The 16,534-nt window shown below is 34.8% G+C and overlaps 1 protein-coding gene across 1 annotated transcript in view; it reads right to left on the bottom strand.

Annotated features, from left to right (window-relative positions):
* LOC107572163 (G-protein-signaling modulator 2-like) overlaps positions 1-14,863 on the bottom strand; it is a 29,498-nt gene extending 14,635 nt beyond the window's left edge. Inside the window, exons 1-5 of the mRNA XM_016258572.1 lie at positions 14,676-14,863; positions 3,614-3,835; positions 3,386-3,521; positions 1,584-1,723; positions 1,261-1,384 (exon numbers count right to left, since the gene is read on the bottom strand). Of these exons, the coding sequence (XP_016114058.1) occupies positions 1,261-1,384; positions 1,584-1,723; positions 3,386-3,521; positions 3,614-3,834 (621 nt within the window). The 5' untranslated portion in view covers position 3,835; positions 14,676-14,863. The remainder of the gene's footprint in view (positions 1-1,260; positions 1,385-1,583; positions 1,724-3,385; positions 3,522-3,613; positions 3,836-14,675) is intronic.
* Between the last annotated feature and the right edge of the window lie 1,671 nt (positions 14,864-16,534).

Below are 16,534 nucleotides of genomic sequence, written 5' to 3'. Positions count from 1 at the left end.
ATATATATATATATATATATATATATATATATATATATATATATTTATTATTGGGCACATAATAGCAGACTTTTTCTGTACAGTAATCCAACGTTTATCAGTTTGTGTATTTTAATAGAAACTAGGGGTGGGGGAAAAATCGATGCAGCATAGTATTGCAATATTTTCCGCGGCAATACCGTATCGATCTTTTATTATACTATTTGGTAGAATAATAAAATCTATTTCTTTACCGTCCACTAGATGGTGGTCTTGAGTTTTTTTCTAAAATCCTTTAATGCATAGCAAGCCGTTGATTATCCCGCTTATTCCATGGTCATTTGCCAAGTTATAGACAAGTTAAAACTAGTATTGCTCTTTGCAGCGCAATATTTGACCGAATGGGTAAAAATGACGGTTATTTTCGTCAGTTACAGAATTATAGAATTACAGAATTATAACATTTATTTGAATTAATTATTGATGGTTTGTTCAAGAGAGAGAAAGATGACAGTTGTGTGTGTGTGAATTATCTGCGTCTGTGCGTCTCGCTCTACAAACAATGAAGTTGTGAGTTTAGTTAATTAAACAGAATTTACCTCCTCCCTTGCTGAGGAATATAATGCAGTGATCCAGTATCTAAGCGGTTTTATTGATAAAAGTAGCGGGGCAGCGTTGACGAGTTTATGTTGGCCTACTCCTGAACGTTTCTGTGTGTGCAGCAGGATCTCTGATCTCTCTCTCTCTCTCTCTGTGCGAGCGGTGTGTGTGTATGTGTTTTTGTGTGTCAGTTAAAGCAGCAGCGCATTAATATAGAACAGTGATTAAACTGACTTGGAACTACCTGTGCATTAAACGGTTTTAATGCATACCTGCCAGCCAATCAGAATCAAGAATTCCAACAGACCATGGAATAAATGAAAGTAAAATTCATTTAATTAAGGTGCACTAGACTAGACTAATACAAATAGTTTGCCAGGTGCATACAACATCAGGTTTTCATGAAAGTGTTGGTCCGTTTGTCTGCTTGACAATCCCATTTTGCACTGCAGCGATAAAACTGAAGTGAGAAAAAAATTTATTTTTAGTTAAAACAGATGTTGCCAAAGTTTTCGTTTGGGAACATAATTTGAAGTTGGAAAAAGGTAATAAATTGCAATATATTTAAAATCGCAATAATATTGTATTGTGACACAAGTATCGTGATAATATCTCTGGTGATTCTCACCCCTAATAGAAACCACAGGTTGGTTCATTTAAGAAACTCTCTGTATGAAATACCTGTTCGTGAGCCAGAACAGCATCCTGGAAGTTTCCGAGCAAATAGTGCGAGTTGCCAAGGTTACCGTAGGTCCTGCCCTGTGCCGCTCTGTCCCCCAACTCTTTCACAATGGCCAGATTCGCTCTTCAAACCGAGATGTGCAATATTAGATACAGTAGCGGGGATAAAGCAATAAAAGCTGTAGCATGCCTTTGGAAAACTTTACTGCAATCTCTGCTATGTTCTTTCAGAAATGAAATATTTTGTCTTTTGGCACATGTGTGTCGTCTACACACTGGTTTGGGTGTTCAAAAGAATGAAAACATAATGCTGGCTCGCTCACTCGTAGTACTCGGTTGCTTTCTTCAGAGCGATGCGTGCCTCCTCGGGAAAGTCTCCAGGGTCCATACCGCTCCAACATATGTTCTTCCCCTTGGCGTGGTACACATTCCCGTAATTATAGAGCGCTCGGGCCTGCCCCACCTAACAAAACCACACACAGACACGCACACACAACAGTCAGTCCACAAGCACCGCTCATTACACACCTAAAACGCATCGACGGCTTGCATTTAAACATAAATATGTTTATGGTCTGTTAAAATAGATCAAGTGGTGTCTTGGGATAACAGGACTTCCAAAAACATCCAAGGCAAACTTGGCCATTAACTATTCAAACGGAGTTTAAAGGAATAACGTGGGAGATATAAAAAAAGTAGACCATAATAATCTTAAATTATTATCTAGGGGAAGTTGTGGCCTAATGGTTAGACAGTTGGACTCGTAACGCAAAGGTTGTGAGTTCGAGTCTCAGGTCCGGCAGGAATTGTAGGTGGGGGGAGTGAGTGCTCTCTTCCACCTTCAATACCACGACTGAGGTGCCCTTGAGCAAGGCACCAAACCCCCAACTGCATAAATGGCTGCCCACTGCTCCGGGTGTGTGTTCACTGCTGTGTGTGTGCACTAAGGATGGGTTAAATGCAGAGCACTAATTCCTAGTATGGGTACCATACTTGGCCACACGTCACTAAATTAAATCTTACATTTTGGTTGATAATGATAGCAAAAAGAAATTTGTATTTGAACAGTTAGTTTTATTTGTATTTCTTTCAATAAACAAATATTATTTTATTTATTTACATTTACATTTTTATTTGAACAGTTAGTTTAATTTGTATTTTTTCAATAAACAAATATTATTTTATTTATTTACATTTCATTTACTTATTTACATTACTAAATAAATATTACCAGTCAATAAATACATTGACAATTTTTGCTTTTTATTACATCTGTTTGGCTTCTTTTTTTTCGAAGCAACGAGGCTTATTTATTTTTAGCTGAACATTTTGTGTCACAATATTCTTAAACGTTTTAGTTGATAATATATTAACATATATTAAACAAAATTATTATACATACCTACATTACATATATTTTTATATATACATATTTAATATACATATATTAAACAAAAATAAAAAAATGAATAAAAAAGTCATATTACTTACAATCCTATTACTATTTATTTGATTGAACAGTCAGTTTTATTTGATCAATTAATAAATCATTGTTTTATGTATTTAAAAAATATATTTTTATTTTATCAAAAATACTGTAAATACATAACATTTTATTTATTTATATAAACAGTTTATCAATAAATAAATGAATAAATAGTATTGCTTACATCAATAAATAAATAAAATCAGTCAATAAATGTATTTAAAGTGCTTTTTATTATATCTCCTCATCATATATATTTTTTTCCGAGCAATGAGTCATGTTTCTTTTTACTTGAACTTTTTATTTGGTTCTGCAATCATATTGTGACCAGGAGCTGTCAAGCTCCAAAAAAGGACAAAAATAGTCAATAATCCCATTCAATATGTGATGTTTCCAGTCTGATGACGCCATATGATAGCTGTCAGATCTTATTCACACGTACACATCGCACATATGTACAATGTGCCTTGACTTGCCAGGTTTGACATCAATAAAGAATGCCATTGGTTAGTGAAAATCATACTGTAGATTCTTTAAAATATCTTACTTTGCATTACAAATGACAAATGATGACCAAAACTTCATTTTGGGGTTCGGCTAATGCATTAAAAGGCCCCTTGGTTGTGTTAAAAACCTCACCTTATCATGGAGCATCCTGGAAATGTCCAGGTGTCTTTGGCAACAAACTGCTGCTTCATCATAGCGACCCAAAACCTTCATTGTGTTTCCAAGGTTACCACTGGCTTTAGCTTCTCCCAGCTGATCTCCGATAGTTCTGAAAGAGTCAGAATAACAAAACATGTTATTTTAGATAAGGACATAATCCTACTAGCTTTGAAACAGTGACATAAGCTTCCAGATTCATACCTGGTGAGCGTGAGGTCATGCCGATGGTATTCCAGTGCCTTGTTGTAGTCGTGCAGGTGGAAGTAGGCATTGCCCAGCTGACTGTAGATAGCGCTCAAAATCTGCAGGTCTTCTGTGCCCACCTGGATGGCCGACTCAAAAAAGGAGACACCCGCATGGTAATCTCCCACTTTACACAGACGCTCACCTTCCAGAGCCAGTTCCAGACACGAGGCTTCCATCCTGCATGGGACAGTAGAGAGGTGAGCAAAGAGCAAGATTAGGATAAGATGGGATCATTAGGTTATTTATGAGGTTAGGGTTAGGATCCAGAGACCAAAAAAAGGGGAAAAAAAGGACTTTGGCTAAAACGAAACAAAATTAAAATTAAAATTAAATAAAAATAAATTAAAAAAAAAAAAAAAAAAAAAAAAAAATTAAAAAAAAACTATACCAAGAGTGTAACTTAGGCTCTGTACAAACTGCAGTACTGTGGAGCTACACATCTTAGAAAAAAAAGTAAAAAAAAAAATAAAAAAAAAAAAAATAAAAAAAAAAAAAAAAAAAAAAAAAAAATTGAAAAACAAATAAATAATAATTAATAAATAATTACAAATAAAAACAAATGAATAATACATTTATAAATAAAAATAATTAAATAATTAATAACAATAATAACATTTTTAAATTAAAATAAAATAAATATATAAAATAATAAATTATTAAAAAAATTTAAATAATAAGTAATAAATAATAAATCAGATTAATGATAAGTAAACAATAATAATAATAATAATAATACATAAAAATGGAATTAAATAAATAAAAATAAAAAATAATAAAAGATCCATTTTAAATAAATAAATTATAAATAAAGTGATAAAATAATTAATTAGATAAACAAACAATCACACATACATATTTTATTGGTTTATTTTCAACCAAATGTCGGTTTACTAGGGCTGTAACTAGGATGAACATTAGGGCTGGGTTTTGACACAAATTTCACGATTCGATTCTCATTCACAAGCTTGCGATTCGATTCAATATCGATTATTTTGGATATATATCAGGTACAGTACATGGCAAATTTTCAAGGAAAAAAAATCTCTCAACTAATGCTGTAAAATATACATGAGAGACAGTTGGTACTACATTACTATAATACTGAAAGTTAAAATTGACTGATTTGTTATATATATCCACCTTTTTCTTGTCGTAAAAATGGGCGTGGCCATTTGTAAATTATATGGGTCTGGCTTCCGGTCTCATCTGCATCCACTCCGTCTAGCTATTTTTAGCTGAACAAAACAGTTTGTTTTGCTGCTTGATATTGAAAGTTGGTGTGTCTTATATTATTTTAATGTATTATCTTAAATTATGAACACACTGGTTTGTAGTGCAAACAGTTTTACCATTTACTGCACGTTGTTATTCTCCTCGTTATTTACCTATAGCGGCTAATGAACCGGAAGTCTCATCCATAGGCTTACTTCCGCGTTGAAGAAAAAGTAGCAAAATGCCCCTCTCTACAGTTTATTTTTCTATCTGACTAATGAGTTTATGGTCACCGAATATGTTTTTGGGTAAATGTGACATTGTTTACAAGCTGTTTTATTGAAACGCTACAACGATCTGTCACTCCACATTAAACAGCATCAAAACAGCATTTATTGTTTGAATACTGAAATACAATGGATAGAATTTGAAATCTGAGTTTTTGTTTCATATTAAAAGTACCAAAGCATAGGGTTAGGGATCAAAAATCGATTCCGATTCCAGAATCGGATACTTAAGGTCAGGAATCGGATACTTCTTGTCAAATAAAAATTTCGATTCCGCCTATCGATTCCTTTGCACTTTTTTTTTCTTCATCTGTGAGGTCCGGACCTAGCGATCTGCCAGGACTTTGCTCGCTAATCCAAGCGCTCCAAAGTGTTGCTACATTTGCGATCAGAAGCCAAAAAAAGCTATGTATAATATCTGTGATAGCTAAACATGTTGCAAGAGAGGTGTCGCCACCAACATGACAAAGCACTTTAATTTAATAGAACGTTAAAAATCACGAACACGATTCAAACACCAACATCATTCTATTCCTAAATTACAATGGTTCATCCGTTTCATTCCTCAAACTTTGACGTGTGCGATCAATGTTGTGATCACTTGGTTCGTCCGTGCAGCATACGATCACATCAGTGTGATTTGACCATTTAAATTGGCGTTCGCGCTGCCATTGACCTAGAGAGCAGCTGTCATCTGTGTCATCATTTTCATGAATGAAACAGCTTTCACAGTCTTTTCAGCCACACTGTATCATTATTTCTGTGTTACAAACATTTAAATCACAGAAGTACTAGGATAAAAATGTATAGTTCAGACAAACGGTGTGTACGATGGTAGAGATTAAAATAGAGTAAATCACCTTTTGAAAGTAATTTGATACTTCAAATGAAGGTTTATCGATTACATGTTACTCCAGTAGGTGGCGAAAAGGGGCTGTTAAAATGTTTTAAAAAAGAGAGAATCGGAATTGATAAAATGTAAACGATACCCAACCCTACCAAAGCACAATGCTTATTGCGATATACTGGATGGGAAGTGCCCTTCAATGTTCCGTCCATTAACTGAAAACAGGCTCGAATAATCGATTCTTGGGATTTAAGAATCGATATCGTTCCGTAAAAATGAGAATCGATTAATATCGAGATATCGATATTTTTTACCCAGCCCTAATGAACATAGAGATAAAACAAAAGATAATAAAAGATAATAAAAGAAATAATAAAATATTTCAGTTTTATATACACTTTAACAAGACTATTAAAAGAAAACTGCAGCTAAAGGTTATTAAACCTAATAAGCAGTTTAGTATTTGTGTTTAAGCATATTCTAACATTATTCAGACACTGTACTTTTATATTTACATAGAACACACATGCGCTGCCTGGTTTACAAGCAGAAGAATGCACACGCACAGTGGACACCAGGGTTGCCAGGTTTTCACAAGAAAACCCGCCTCAAAACTAGCCCAAAACTATAGCTCAATTGCATTTCGACGGGGTCCCCAGTTAAAAATCGTGTTCCGGGGAGTAAAATACATGTTTTTTGGCGGAGTTCCCCTGCTAAAATTCGCATTCCAGGGGATAAATATCATATTATTGGAGTCGCTTAAACCCGCTGACATGAAACATGACAACCCGAGGCAACCGTGTTAAAGTAGCCCAATTCCGCCGGAAAACCATGGACTTGGTAACACTGGTGGACACTGACCAGAAGAGAATTGTTGAATAAAGTCGTTATTTTAGTTTTCTTTGCGCACAAAAAGTATTCTTGTAGCTTCATAAAATTAAGGTTGAAGCACTGATGTCCCATGGACTATTTTACCGATGTCCTTACTACCTTTCTGGGCCTTGAATGTGGTAGTTGCATTACGGTTTATGCAGGGTCAGAAAGATTTCGGATTTCATCAGAAATATCTTCATTTGTGTTCCGAAGATGAATGAAGGTCTTACATGCAGGAACACCGCTAACATTGCATGTGATGCATGAAAGGGACAGCTAATAAAACTAATAAATCATCGAAATACACATCTATAAATTAAGTTTATATGTGTAATGGCTTTCATTTCTTCATAAAATGCCTGGATTTCTTAACTGAAATATTGGTCTGGAATGTTTGAAGCCATAACTATCTGGCAGAGTAACTATTACACAAAAGACTACATACAGATAATTTATCTGAAATCGTTATTTAATGACAGACTATAGCATTATACACTTTAGATTACAGAACAAAGCAATGTTAGCGGTGTTCCTGCATGGCTTTGACCAACAGATGGTGCTAGCGTGCTGTCACTCTTGCGTTCCGCAGGCCGCGAGTAAGTTTTTTTTTTTTTTTTTTGGATTAGGCTAAGTCATTATTATGAGAAAGTTTCTCATTATTACGAGATACTAAGTCATTATTTCGAGAAACTAAGTCATTATTACGAGAAAGTTTCTCATTATAACGAGATACTAAGTCATAATTTTGAGAAAGTTTCTCATTATTATGACTTACAGAATTATATTTTTTTATTTAGTGGCGGAAACGGCTTCCATAGCAATGCATTTCATGGACGACCATTTTGTGTAACAGTGTGACATGCCAGTGTCATCTACGGACACCCGATTGCAAGCGTCACTTCCAATTATGAGTGAGACGACACATGGAGATTATCACGTGTAAAGGAGGAACCAGAGTAACTCTAATGTGCTCCTAAACCCGTTATTCTGGTTGAATGGGTAAAAAAAATGCCATGCAGCTTCTGATTTTTTTTCCACTTACACTCTTAAAAATAAAGGTTCTTTATTGGCATTGATGGTTCCTTGAAGAACCTTTTAGAACCTTTCCATTCTACAAAAGGTACTTTATAGTGGAAAAGGCTCTTTAGATTTTTTTTAAAAGTTCTTCACACTAAGAAAAAAATGTCTCTTTCAAGAACTGTTCACTTAACTGGTTTTGGGGAACCAAAAATGGTTCTTTTGTGGCCTCACTGTAAAACCCCCTTCTGAGTGTAAACTTAGTTTTGCATGCTAAGTCATTCATTACTATTACTTACTCATACTCAAGGCTAAGGATTGGTACAAACCCCTTAACCCTTAGAATTAAGGATTGACACTTAACAAGTCCTGCACCATTTCAGCAACAGACATGAATGATATATCAAGTGGCTTGTTGAGGATAGTTTAAATATTCAGAATACAATATATTTAGGAGATAAAAAAGCCAAAAACATTAATTTATAGAACACTGAACGAGGCACCCAAAACAAAACTAGACGTGAGAGTCTAGTTAGGCTTTTGGCTTGGGCCAGTAAGCAAACAATCTAGTCAGCAACCTTTGCACAGTCAAGTGCACAAAGTTCTTCAGAATATGTAGACATCTAGTCACTCTCTGCATGTTGCAAAGTAGGAAGGCTTTAAAGCCTTCAAGGAATAAAGAAATCCAACAAAAGTAGAGAGAGAATCATACGTGAAGGAGAAAAATAGTAAAAAGTGATGTGACGTGGCCAAGTATGGTGACCCATATTCGGAATTAGTGCTCTTCATTTATCCCATTCAAAGTGCACACACACCTGGAGAAGTGGGCAGCCATTTTTTTGCTGCAGCGCCCGGGGAGCAGTTGGGGGTTTGGTGCCTTGCTCAGTCGTGGTATTGAAGGTGGGAGAGAGCGCTGTACATTCACTCCCCCCACCTACAATCCCTGCCGGTACGAGACTCGAACCCGCAACCTTTGGGTTACGAGTCCGACTCTCGTAACCCATTAGGCCACGAAATAGAATCAAATAGGAAAATCTTTCTAATATTATAAATGTCTTTACTGTTACTTTTGATCAGTTTAATGTATCCTTGCTGTATAAAAATATATATTAAAAAATCTTACTGACCACAAACCGTTTTTAACTTTTTTAGAAGCCTGGGATGTAATCACCTCAAACACCCTGACAACCATCAAAAACACCTTAGAAACCACAATTAGCAAGAGCAAAGAAGAAGGTAGGAAGGCTTTAGAGCTGTAAAGGTATAAAGCAATCCAAGAAAATCTGCCAGAATCGATTCATCTTCTGCTGAAGTAGAGATGTTATCGTGAAGCTCGAATCGACTCCAGCCAGAGAAACTGTCAGGTAACCAAGGCCACGCTGGGAAAATCCATTAGACCGAGTTAAATCCCACGCTTTGGCCAAAGTGTCCTCAGCGGAAGGCTGGCGGCGTTCACATGTTCTAATTTCTTTATCCTCGGCGAGGTGGGACGCGGGCCGAGCGGCTGACGCGATTTCTCCACTGACCGATGCAAATGACTCATTCGCACTAACTCATACTTCACATGATGTCATGAATTTCACTGACACTTACTGAAACACCAGGCATATGTTGCTCGTTATTTCTGTTCATTTCTAAAACTCCAACTGTAAAATGGAACTTCTGTCATTATTTATTCACCGTCATGTCTTTCCATAAGTTCTGTAAAACTCAAAATGCGAAAATGTATTATGTTTCCATACAAACAAAAAACAACAACAACAACAAATAAGAATTATAAAAGTAGCCCATTTGAACCAGAAGCTATTTTACAAACTATTTTTGTCTTCTGAAGCCAAACAAGAGCATTTTGTGAGGAACATGTTGAAATATAAGCTGTAAATTAAGCTGCTCTCTTTATCCTCGGCGAGGTGGGACGCGGGCCGAGCGGCTGACGCGATTTCTCCACTGACCGATGCAAATGACTCATTCGCACTAACTCATACTTCACATGATGTCATGAATTTCACTGACACTTACTGAAACACCAGGCATATGTTGCTCGTTATTTCTGTTCATTTCTAAAACTCCAACTGTAAAATGGAACTTCTGTCATTATTTATTCACCGTCATGTCTTTCCATAAGTTCTGTAAAACTCAAAATGCGAAAATGTATTATGTTTCCATACAAATAAAAAACTACAACAACAACAAATAAGAATTATAAAAGTAGCCCATTTGAACCAGAAGCTATTTTACAAACTATTTTTGTCTTCTGAAGCCAAACAAGAGCATTTTGTGAGGAACATGTTGAAATATAAGCTGTAAATTAAGCTGCTATCAGTGTTGTTATTATTAACTAAAACTGTTAAAAAATTATTTCAGTAATTATAATAAAGATTAAACAAAATAAAATATTATTACATGAAAAACTAAAAGACAATTTGAAATGCTGCCTTGGCAACTAACTGAAATAATTCATTTTAGGTTGTAAAACTTAAGTAAAACTAAAATAAAGCTAAATATACATTTTTAAAAAACTAATAAAAGTGACAGAAGCACATACAATTACTAAAACGTAAATGAAAACTGAAAATACACAAATAAAAGCTAATTTAAAATATTAACATATACTATAATTAAAATATGAATAAATATAGGGATACTAAACACCACATACGTGCTGTAAAAGCAGTCCAGTTCAATCAGTGATGTTAATGTTAACTAAAATTAGAAGAAGAAAAAAACATTTTCTGTGATTAACAGAGATGAAATAAAATAGTTAAATGAAAAACTTAAACTTAAACTTAAAAAACTTCTTAAAAATAGAAATGTAAAGTACAATTACTAAACCAGAAATAAAAAAATGAATAAAAATGACAAAAGCACTAAAACTTGCACTAAATTACTAAAACTTAAAAAAATGAATAAATAATAAAAATAAAAACTTAAAACAGAGAACATAAAAATATTCATATAAATAATATATTAGTAAGTATATAAATAATACTAAAATAAAACTGCCTACTATAGGCCATGACTGAACACAACATGGCAGTTCAAATACACAGACTGAGGAATGATATCTGGAAGCAGCAGTAGTGAACAACAACTTTTTCACCATAATAGTGGAAAAGTCTCTGTACAGCTTCGGAAGACTTGGAATATAATGTGTGGTATGGACTACTGTTATGCTAGTGCATTTTTTATGCTTTTCGGAGCATTTATTGTATGGAAAGAAGCAGTGTGAACATCCTTTCAAACATCTCCTTTCTATTCTACAAAAGAAAAGTTTGGAATTATATGAAGGTGAGCAAATGATGACGAAATGTTCAAGTTTAGATCCCATCCAAACTTCAGGGCCTTGTTGGAGCCATGGCCTAAAGGTACTTTGTGCAAGTGCTCCAAAACATGCCCAATTCGATCCCATTCCCCACTCTCTCTCCAATATTTCCAGTAAACGTTGCATGTGTGGAAAGAAACATAGACCCTTGACTCATCTTTCAGGTCCAGTGTGAGATGCTCCTGCAGTATTTAAGGATGTACAACACCAATACAAAAGAGAAAACTGTGCCTCTGTTTTAATTTTTAAACACGCCTATTAAAAATTTACACACAGGAGATCTCTAGACCAAACTGAGCCCTCATTCACTCGCCTCCACCCACACGCTGTATTACATTTCAAAACCTATTTATCTGATGGAAAAACGAGAGCACATCAGTGGATCGTCTGCTGAAGAATGACAAACTCTAGCGCTAAACGACATATTTGAGTTTTTTTTGGTTGCTTAAACTAGATAAAAATAGAGATAGTAGAGGATGCACTGTAAAACTAGCTAATATATGGCAAGACAGGTCTGTTCTCTTACCTGGAACGAACATGAAACGCTTGATCCTCGTCTTTTGTGATCACATCCATTTAAGTTCATAGTAAAAGTCCAAGTGTAAAACAAAAACCCAACAGCAGACACGCAAGAGACTTGGAAATACATCTAATGTCACATCATCATAACTCTAAAAGAAAGGACAAACATAAAGACGGAGCGAAGATGTCCATGTTTTCACCGTATCTCAACCATCGTCCATCTGACTGGCGAGTGACACTAAAGAAAGAGTCTAAGAAATATGAGCCTCTCTCTCCCCCCCCCACACACACACACACACACACACACGCTGAGTTGCAAGTGCCTAATGTTTTCACTACGAAAACAAGTCAGTGACTGATTAATCCACCCTACAAACTAATTCTGACTTAGTATGCATCATGTTGCATCTCATGTGGATGGGTGAACATGAGGAAGTCTCTTGACTTCCTCGTGAGCAACCATCCGATCATCCAAAGACACTTTTGTTCCTGGATGGAAAGTGGTTGCATTGCAGTGGCTGTTTGACGTGACCCGGGCAAGTGTCACATAAACCAGCGCATGAGAAAACAAAGAGTTTATCATTTATAATGAAGATCGAGACCAACATAACCATATATAATCTTGATGAATGCTTTCATCTGAAGGGACGGTGACACATTAGATAGCATTTACTCACCCTTACACCATTTCAGACCCACCCATGAGTTAATTTCTTCCAAGAAATGCAAGCGGAGACATTTTACAGTGTTACAGTGGCCAGAACATGTCCAGCTACCAAAGCTAACAAACAAGCATCATAAAAAAGTCAATATGACTCGCGTGCTATTCTTTTGAAGTCATAGGATAGCTTTGCGTGAGGAAAAACCAAAAAAGCTGATGTCAAACCCGGTGAGATGCTGCTTCATGCAATATGTTTGAATTTATGCATTTGTGCAAATGAGACATGCAAGTTATGGTACAAGTGAGCAATATTTTTTTGAATAATGACTTCTATTTGAATGTTTTTCCTCACTCTGAGTTCAGAATACTTGAGCTTGAGGTGGAAGATCTTTATCATCCTTTTTGACGATTGACATCTTTACAGTATTTCCTTGTGCATTCCACATTGTTAACTAAAGCTAAAATGATCTAATAAATAATACTAGTTGTTAATAATAATAATAGTTCAGTTTTTCTTAAATAATAGTTTTGTTTTGTTTTTATTCAGTTTTTGTTAACTAAAGTTGATATAAAATGAATATTTATTTTTTACATCTTATTGAAATATAAAAAAATTATTAGATTAAAATCCTAAATGTAAAAAAAAAAAAACATAAAAATGTGATAAATGTTGCCTTGGCAACTAATTTCAAATACATTTAAGTTAAGTTTAAGAACTAAAATTACTTAATTTAATTAAATAAAGCTAAAAAGAGATATTTAAAAAACTAAAATTTACAAAATTACTAAAACTTCAACTAAAATGTAAAAATATATAAAAACAAAAACTAATTCAACATATTAATAAATACTGAAATAACACTGCACAGAAGAAAGTCCTAAGTTTGGGAAAACAAGAGGGTGAGAGACAACACTTTCATCTTTGAATTAACTTTATCCTGATCAAAAACTGAACAGGCAGTGGGAAAATATGACAGAAATCATATTTGCTTGCACTTCAGGAATTCCTTGTATTGAGCAGAAATCTTAAAAGCATGGTTCACATTCAAAACTGGACCAACCAACAATCTGAATACTCAGGAAAGGGCAGTGACCTTCATTTCTGCAATGTCTTGAGCAAAAAAAAGTTCATTTGCTATGATTTGTAAACACTTCCCTATTTTAGACCACATTCAGCCAAACACGGTGCTTTTGTGGCTCCTTTCCTAAAGTCCTGAGCCAGTTAGTCCAGCAAAGCCCAGGCCATGTCCAACCACATGTTTACTCAAGCATGTGATAAAGACACACTCTATGAATTTTCCTTTTTGTTTGACATATCAACTTCCTTTCCAGGGTAATTTCACTAAACAAGCATGCCAGGAACATTGAACCACTCACACACTGGTCCAAAATCACATAAAGAAACAACTGGACCATCATTTCAGTTCATGCTTTCTTTATGCCAACAGTTCTAGAATCATTGAGCCACTTATTCAAAGGCTCTAGAAGGGCGACAATAGCTTTGTGAGCAATGAATGACCAGATTAGTCAGTCTACAATAGAATAAAATGCAAAGGTACAGCCTGTGCACTGTAAACGCCTGCGATTCATTAAAAGGTTCAAGCACACAAACACAAGAGCTGCTGTGTCCATTCTGTCAGCCGGAGCCTGTCCAGGTGTTTCTCATAAAATCCCACAGGAGGCTTTCGAAAGCAGTGAAGTTTGGGGGACTACTTACAATGAGACAACAACCCTTCGAGAGAATCTAACAGTCATAATTCTCCCATAAAATGAAATTCTGTATTATACTATATTATAGGTATAAATACATTAATATTTAGCTAAATATATGATTATTTTAAGGGGACTACAGTAATGGAAATGATATTTTTTGCTTGAGAATTTGTGAAAATGTGCTAAATAATGCCACAAAGCACTTTTTTTCTTTTTATGCAAATGTAATTTCTCATTTGTCACCCATTTTTTTTCTAATATAACGTAGTGGTGGAGAAATTAACACTACGTTTTGACAGAACCGACTGTGGTCACCTTATACTCACTACTACTATGCCATGGCCAGCATATACTGTGATGTGTCTTTGAGATCAACTGTAAAGATCATTTTAACCAGTCGGAAGTCATCTTTTTCACGAAATCATCATAGAAGTAAAAAAAAAAAAATCAATAAATACAAGGAAGTATTATGCAACACATACAGAATATTTCAGAGGAGGAGAAGCTGTTCAGGTTTAGAAAATAGAAAATAAAAAAATAAAGAAACGAAATCAAACTCATACCTCACTTTCAGTTTTGTACAGCTTTGCTACATGTCCTGTGCTGGGAGAGTTTCTCGCTTTCTGAAGAAGCATCGGTCAAGTTTCTTTCTCTTACTCCGCCATGTTTTCTCAAGACACTTTCCTTTCCTAACTTTTTTTCGGGAAACAAGGAAAGCGTCTTTTACTTTGGCACGCCAATCATTACACAGGAGTTTGTAAACGCCACGCCTCGCCATCATCATGCTTTAGTACTGAAGTAATGCTCGCGAACGAATCATTCTTATAAACAGACTCTTTTGAATGATTCGGTTGAACCGATTCGCCAAGTGAATCACAAATCGCTGTAAAAACTGAAGAGAGAGCAATATTGTGGAATTATTACTAATAATTAGGGTTGTTATTTTTGTATTGGTAAATCACCTGACTGTAGAAATAAAACTTTATGAATGACGGTATAAATATTGTTAATAACTATTGTTACAAATAAGCACATGTGGGCAGGCTATAAACGATAAACTAATCCAAAAGACATTTTAACAATAAAAATAAAGCGAAAAATTTTTAAGTGATGACTCGCTGTGAATCGATTCATTGAACTGAATGAATCATCTGAAAGAATCAATTCGCTAAAGTGAATTGGACGTCCTAGTGCTAGCTGCTAAATCCAAATTAGTTCGCAAAATGTATTGCAAAATTGGGTGAACATTTCTTGGGTTCGTGGCAGATTAGATGAAAATGCTAAATTTGCTTTAATAAAACTAAATAAATAAACGAAGGAGGATTATTTCTGTTTGCTCCTCACTTTGGCTGTAATTCTTAACAACAACAACAAAAACTTAAACATGACTTATCTCATTAAAATAAATTTGATGAGTAAATAGTAGTGTGATGTATTGACCAGCAGTGGTCAGTGTTTATTACTGACAGACAAATCTAGCTGTATTTAAAAGATTTCTGAAGGACATCTGGTGATTTCTGTACATTTTTCCTGCTATAATATAATATAATTATATTTCAGACAAAATCAACAACAAAAATCGGAAAAACAATGAGCTCATTGCACCAGCTTGCTACTGTTACGCACATATACAAACATAACCACATGACAACATCAGCTTAACTGCAAACTTAAAGGGAAAAAATGAAATAAATAAAGCCATTACACAGATAGAACATCATAAAATTGGTAATATTTCCATCTCTGTGATGCACTCTGATGATTTAATGCTTTTATACACTTAAGGCCGCTCAAATGTGAAAACAGACAGATAAACAAATAAAGAATGTATTACAGGTGGAAAATATACAGTATAGCCTAATACAATATTTATATTAAAAATAAGTTTACAATGATTTTGCTAGCTGTTTATAGGCAACAGAGTATAAATGCATATTTGGTGAAAATTAGAAAAGGCTACATATAAAGCAACACGAGCCTTTGGAAACATGAAATCATTGCACTGTTAAACACATTTGGCATTTCAATCTCGGCTCTATTTTAAGCTATTTTCTTTGAATGTGCGAGACGTCCGTTCATTAGTCGCTACTACAGGTAAATAAAGAACTAGAAGAATAACAAACAGTAAACGGTAAGAATCCGTGTATCATTCGATCATTCGTTTTTTTATTTAATATTGAAAGTAGAAAAATGAGAAAACGGCTCCTTTTTCGCTTTTTTTTTTCCAAAAAATGAAAAACGAGAATTCAGCTTAAATTTTCGTTTTTAGTTAATGGGTGGAAAAATGAATAAACAGCTTGAATATTCGATTTCTACATGTGGGCGGGAATTAAACGCCCCTTTCTGCTGATTGGTCAGCCGAAGATCAAACCGTGCCGTCATCAGTTCTTCTGCAGTATCATGCAGCAGAATAATAGTCCTC

Source organism: Sinocyclocheilus grahami, unplaced genomic scaffold (genome assembly GCF_001515645.1).
Source record: "Sinocyclocheilus grahami isolate Dianchi unplaced genomic scaffold, SAMN03320097.WGS_v1.1 scaffold1708.1, whole genome shotgun sequence".
Taxonomy (NCBI): domain Eukaryota; kingdom Metazoa; phylum Chordata; class Actinopteri; order Cypriniformes; family Cyprinidae; genus Sinocyclocheilus; species Sinocyclocheilus grahami.
Note: the sequence above shows the minus strand (reverse complement) of the source record. Positions and strands in the feature narration are given on the sequence as shown.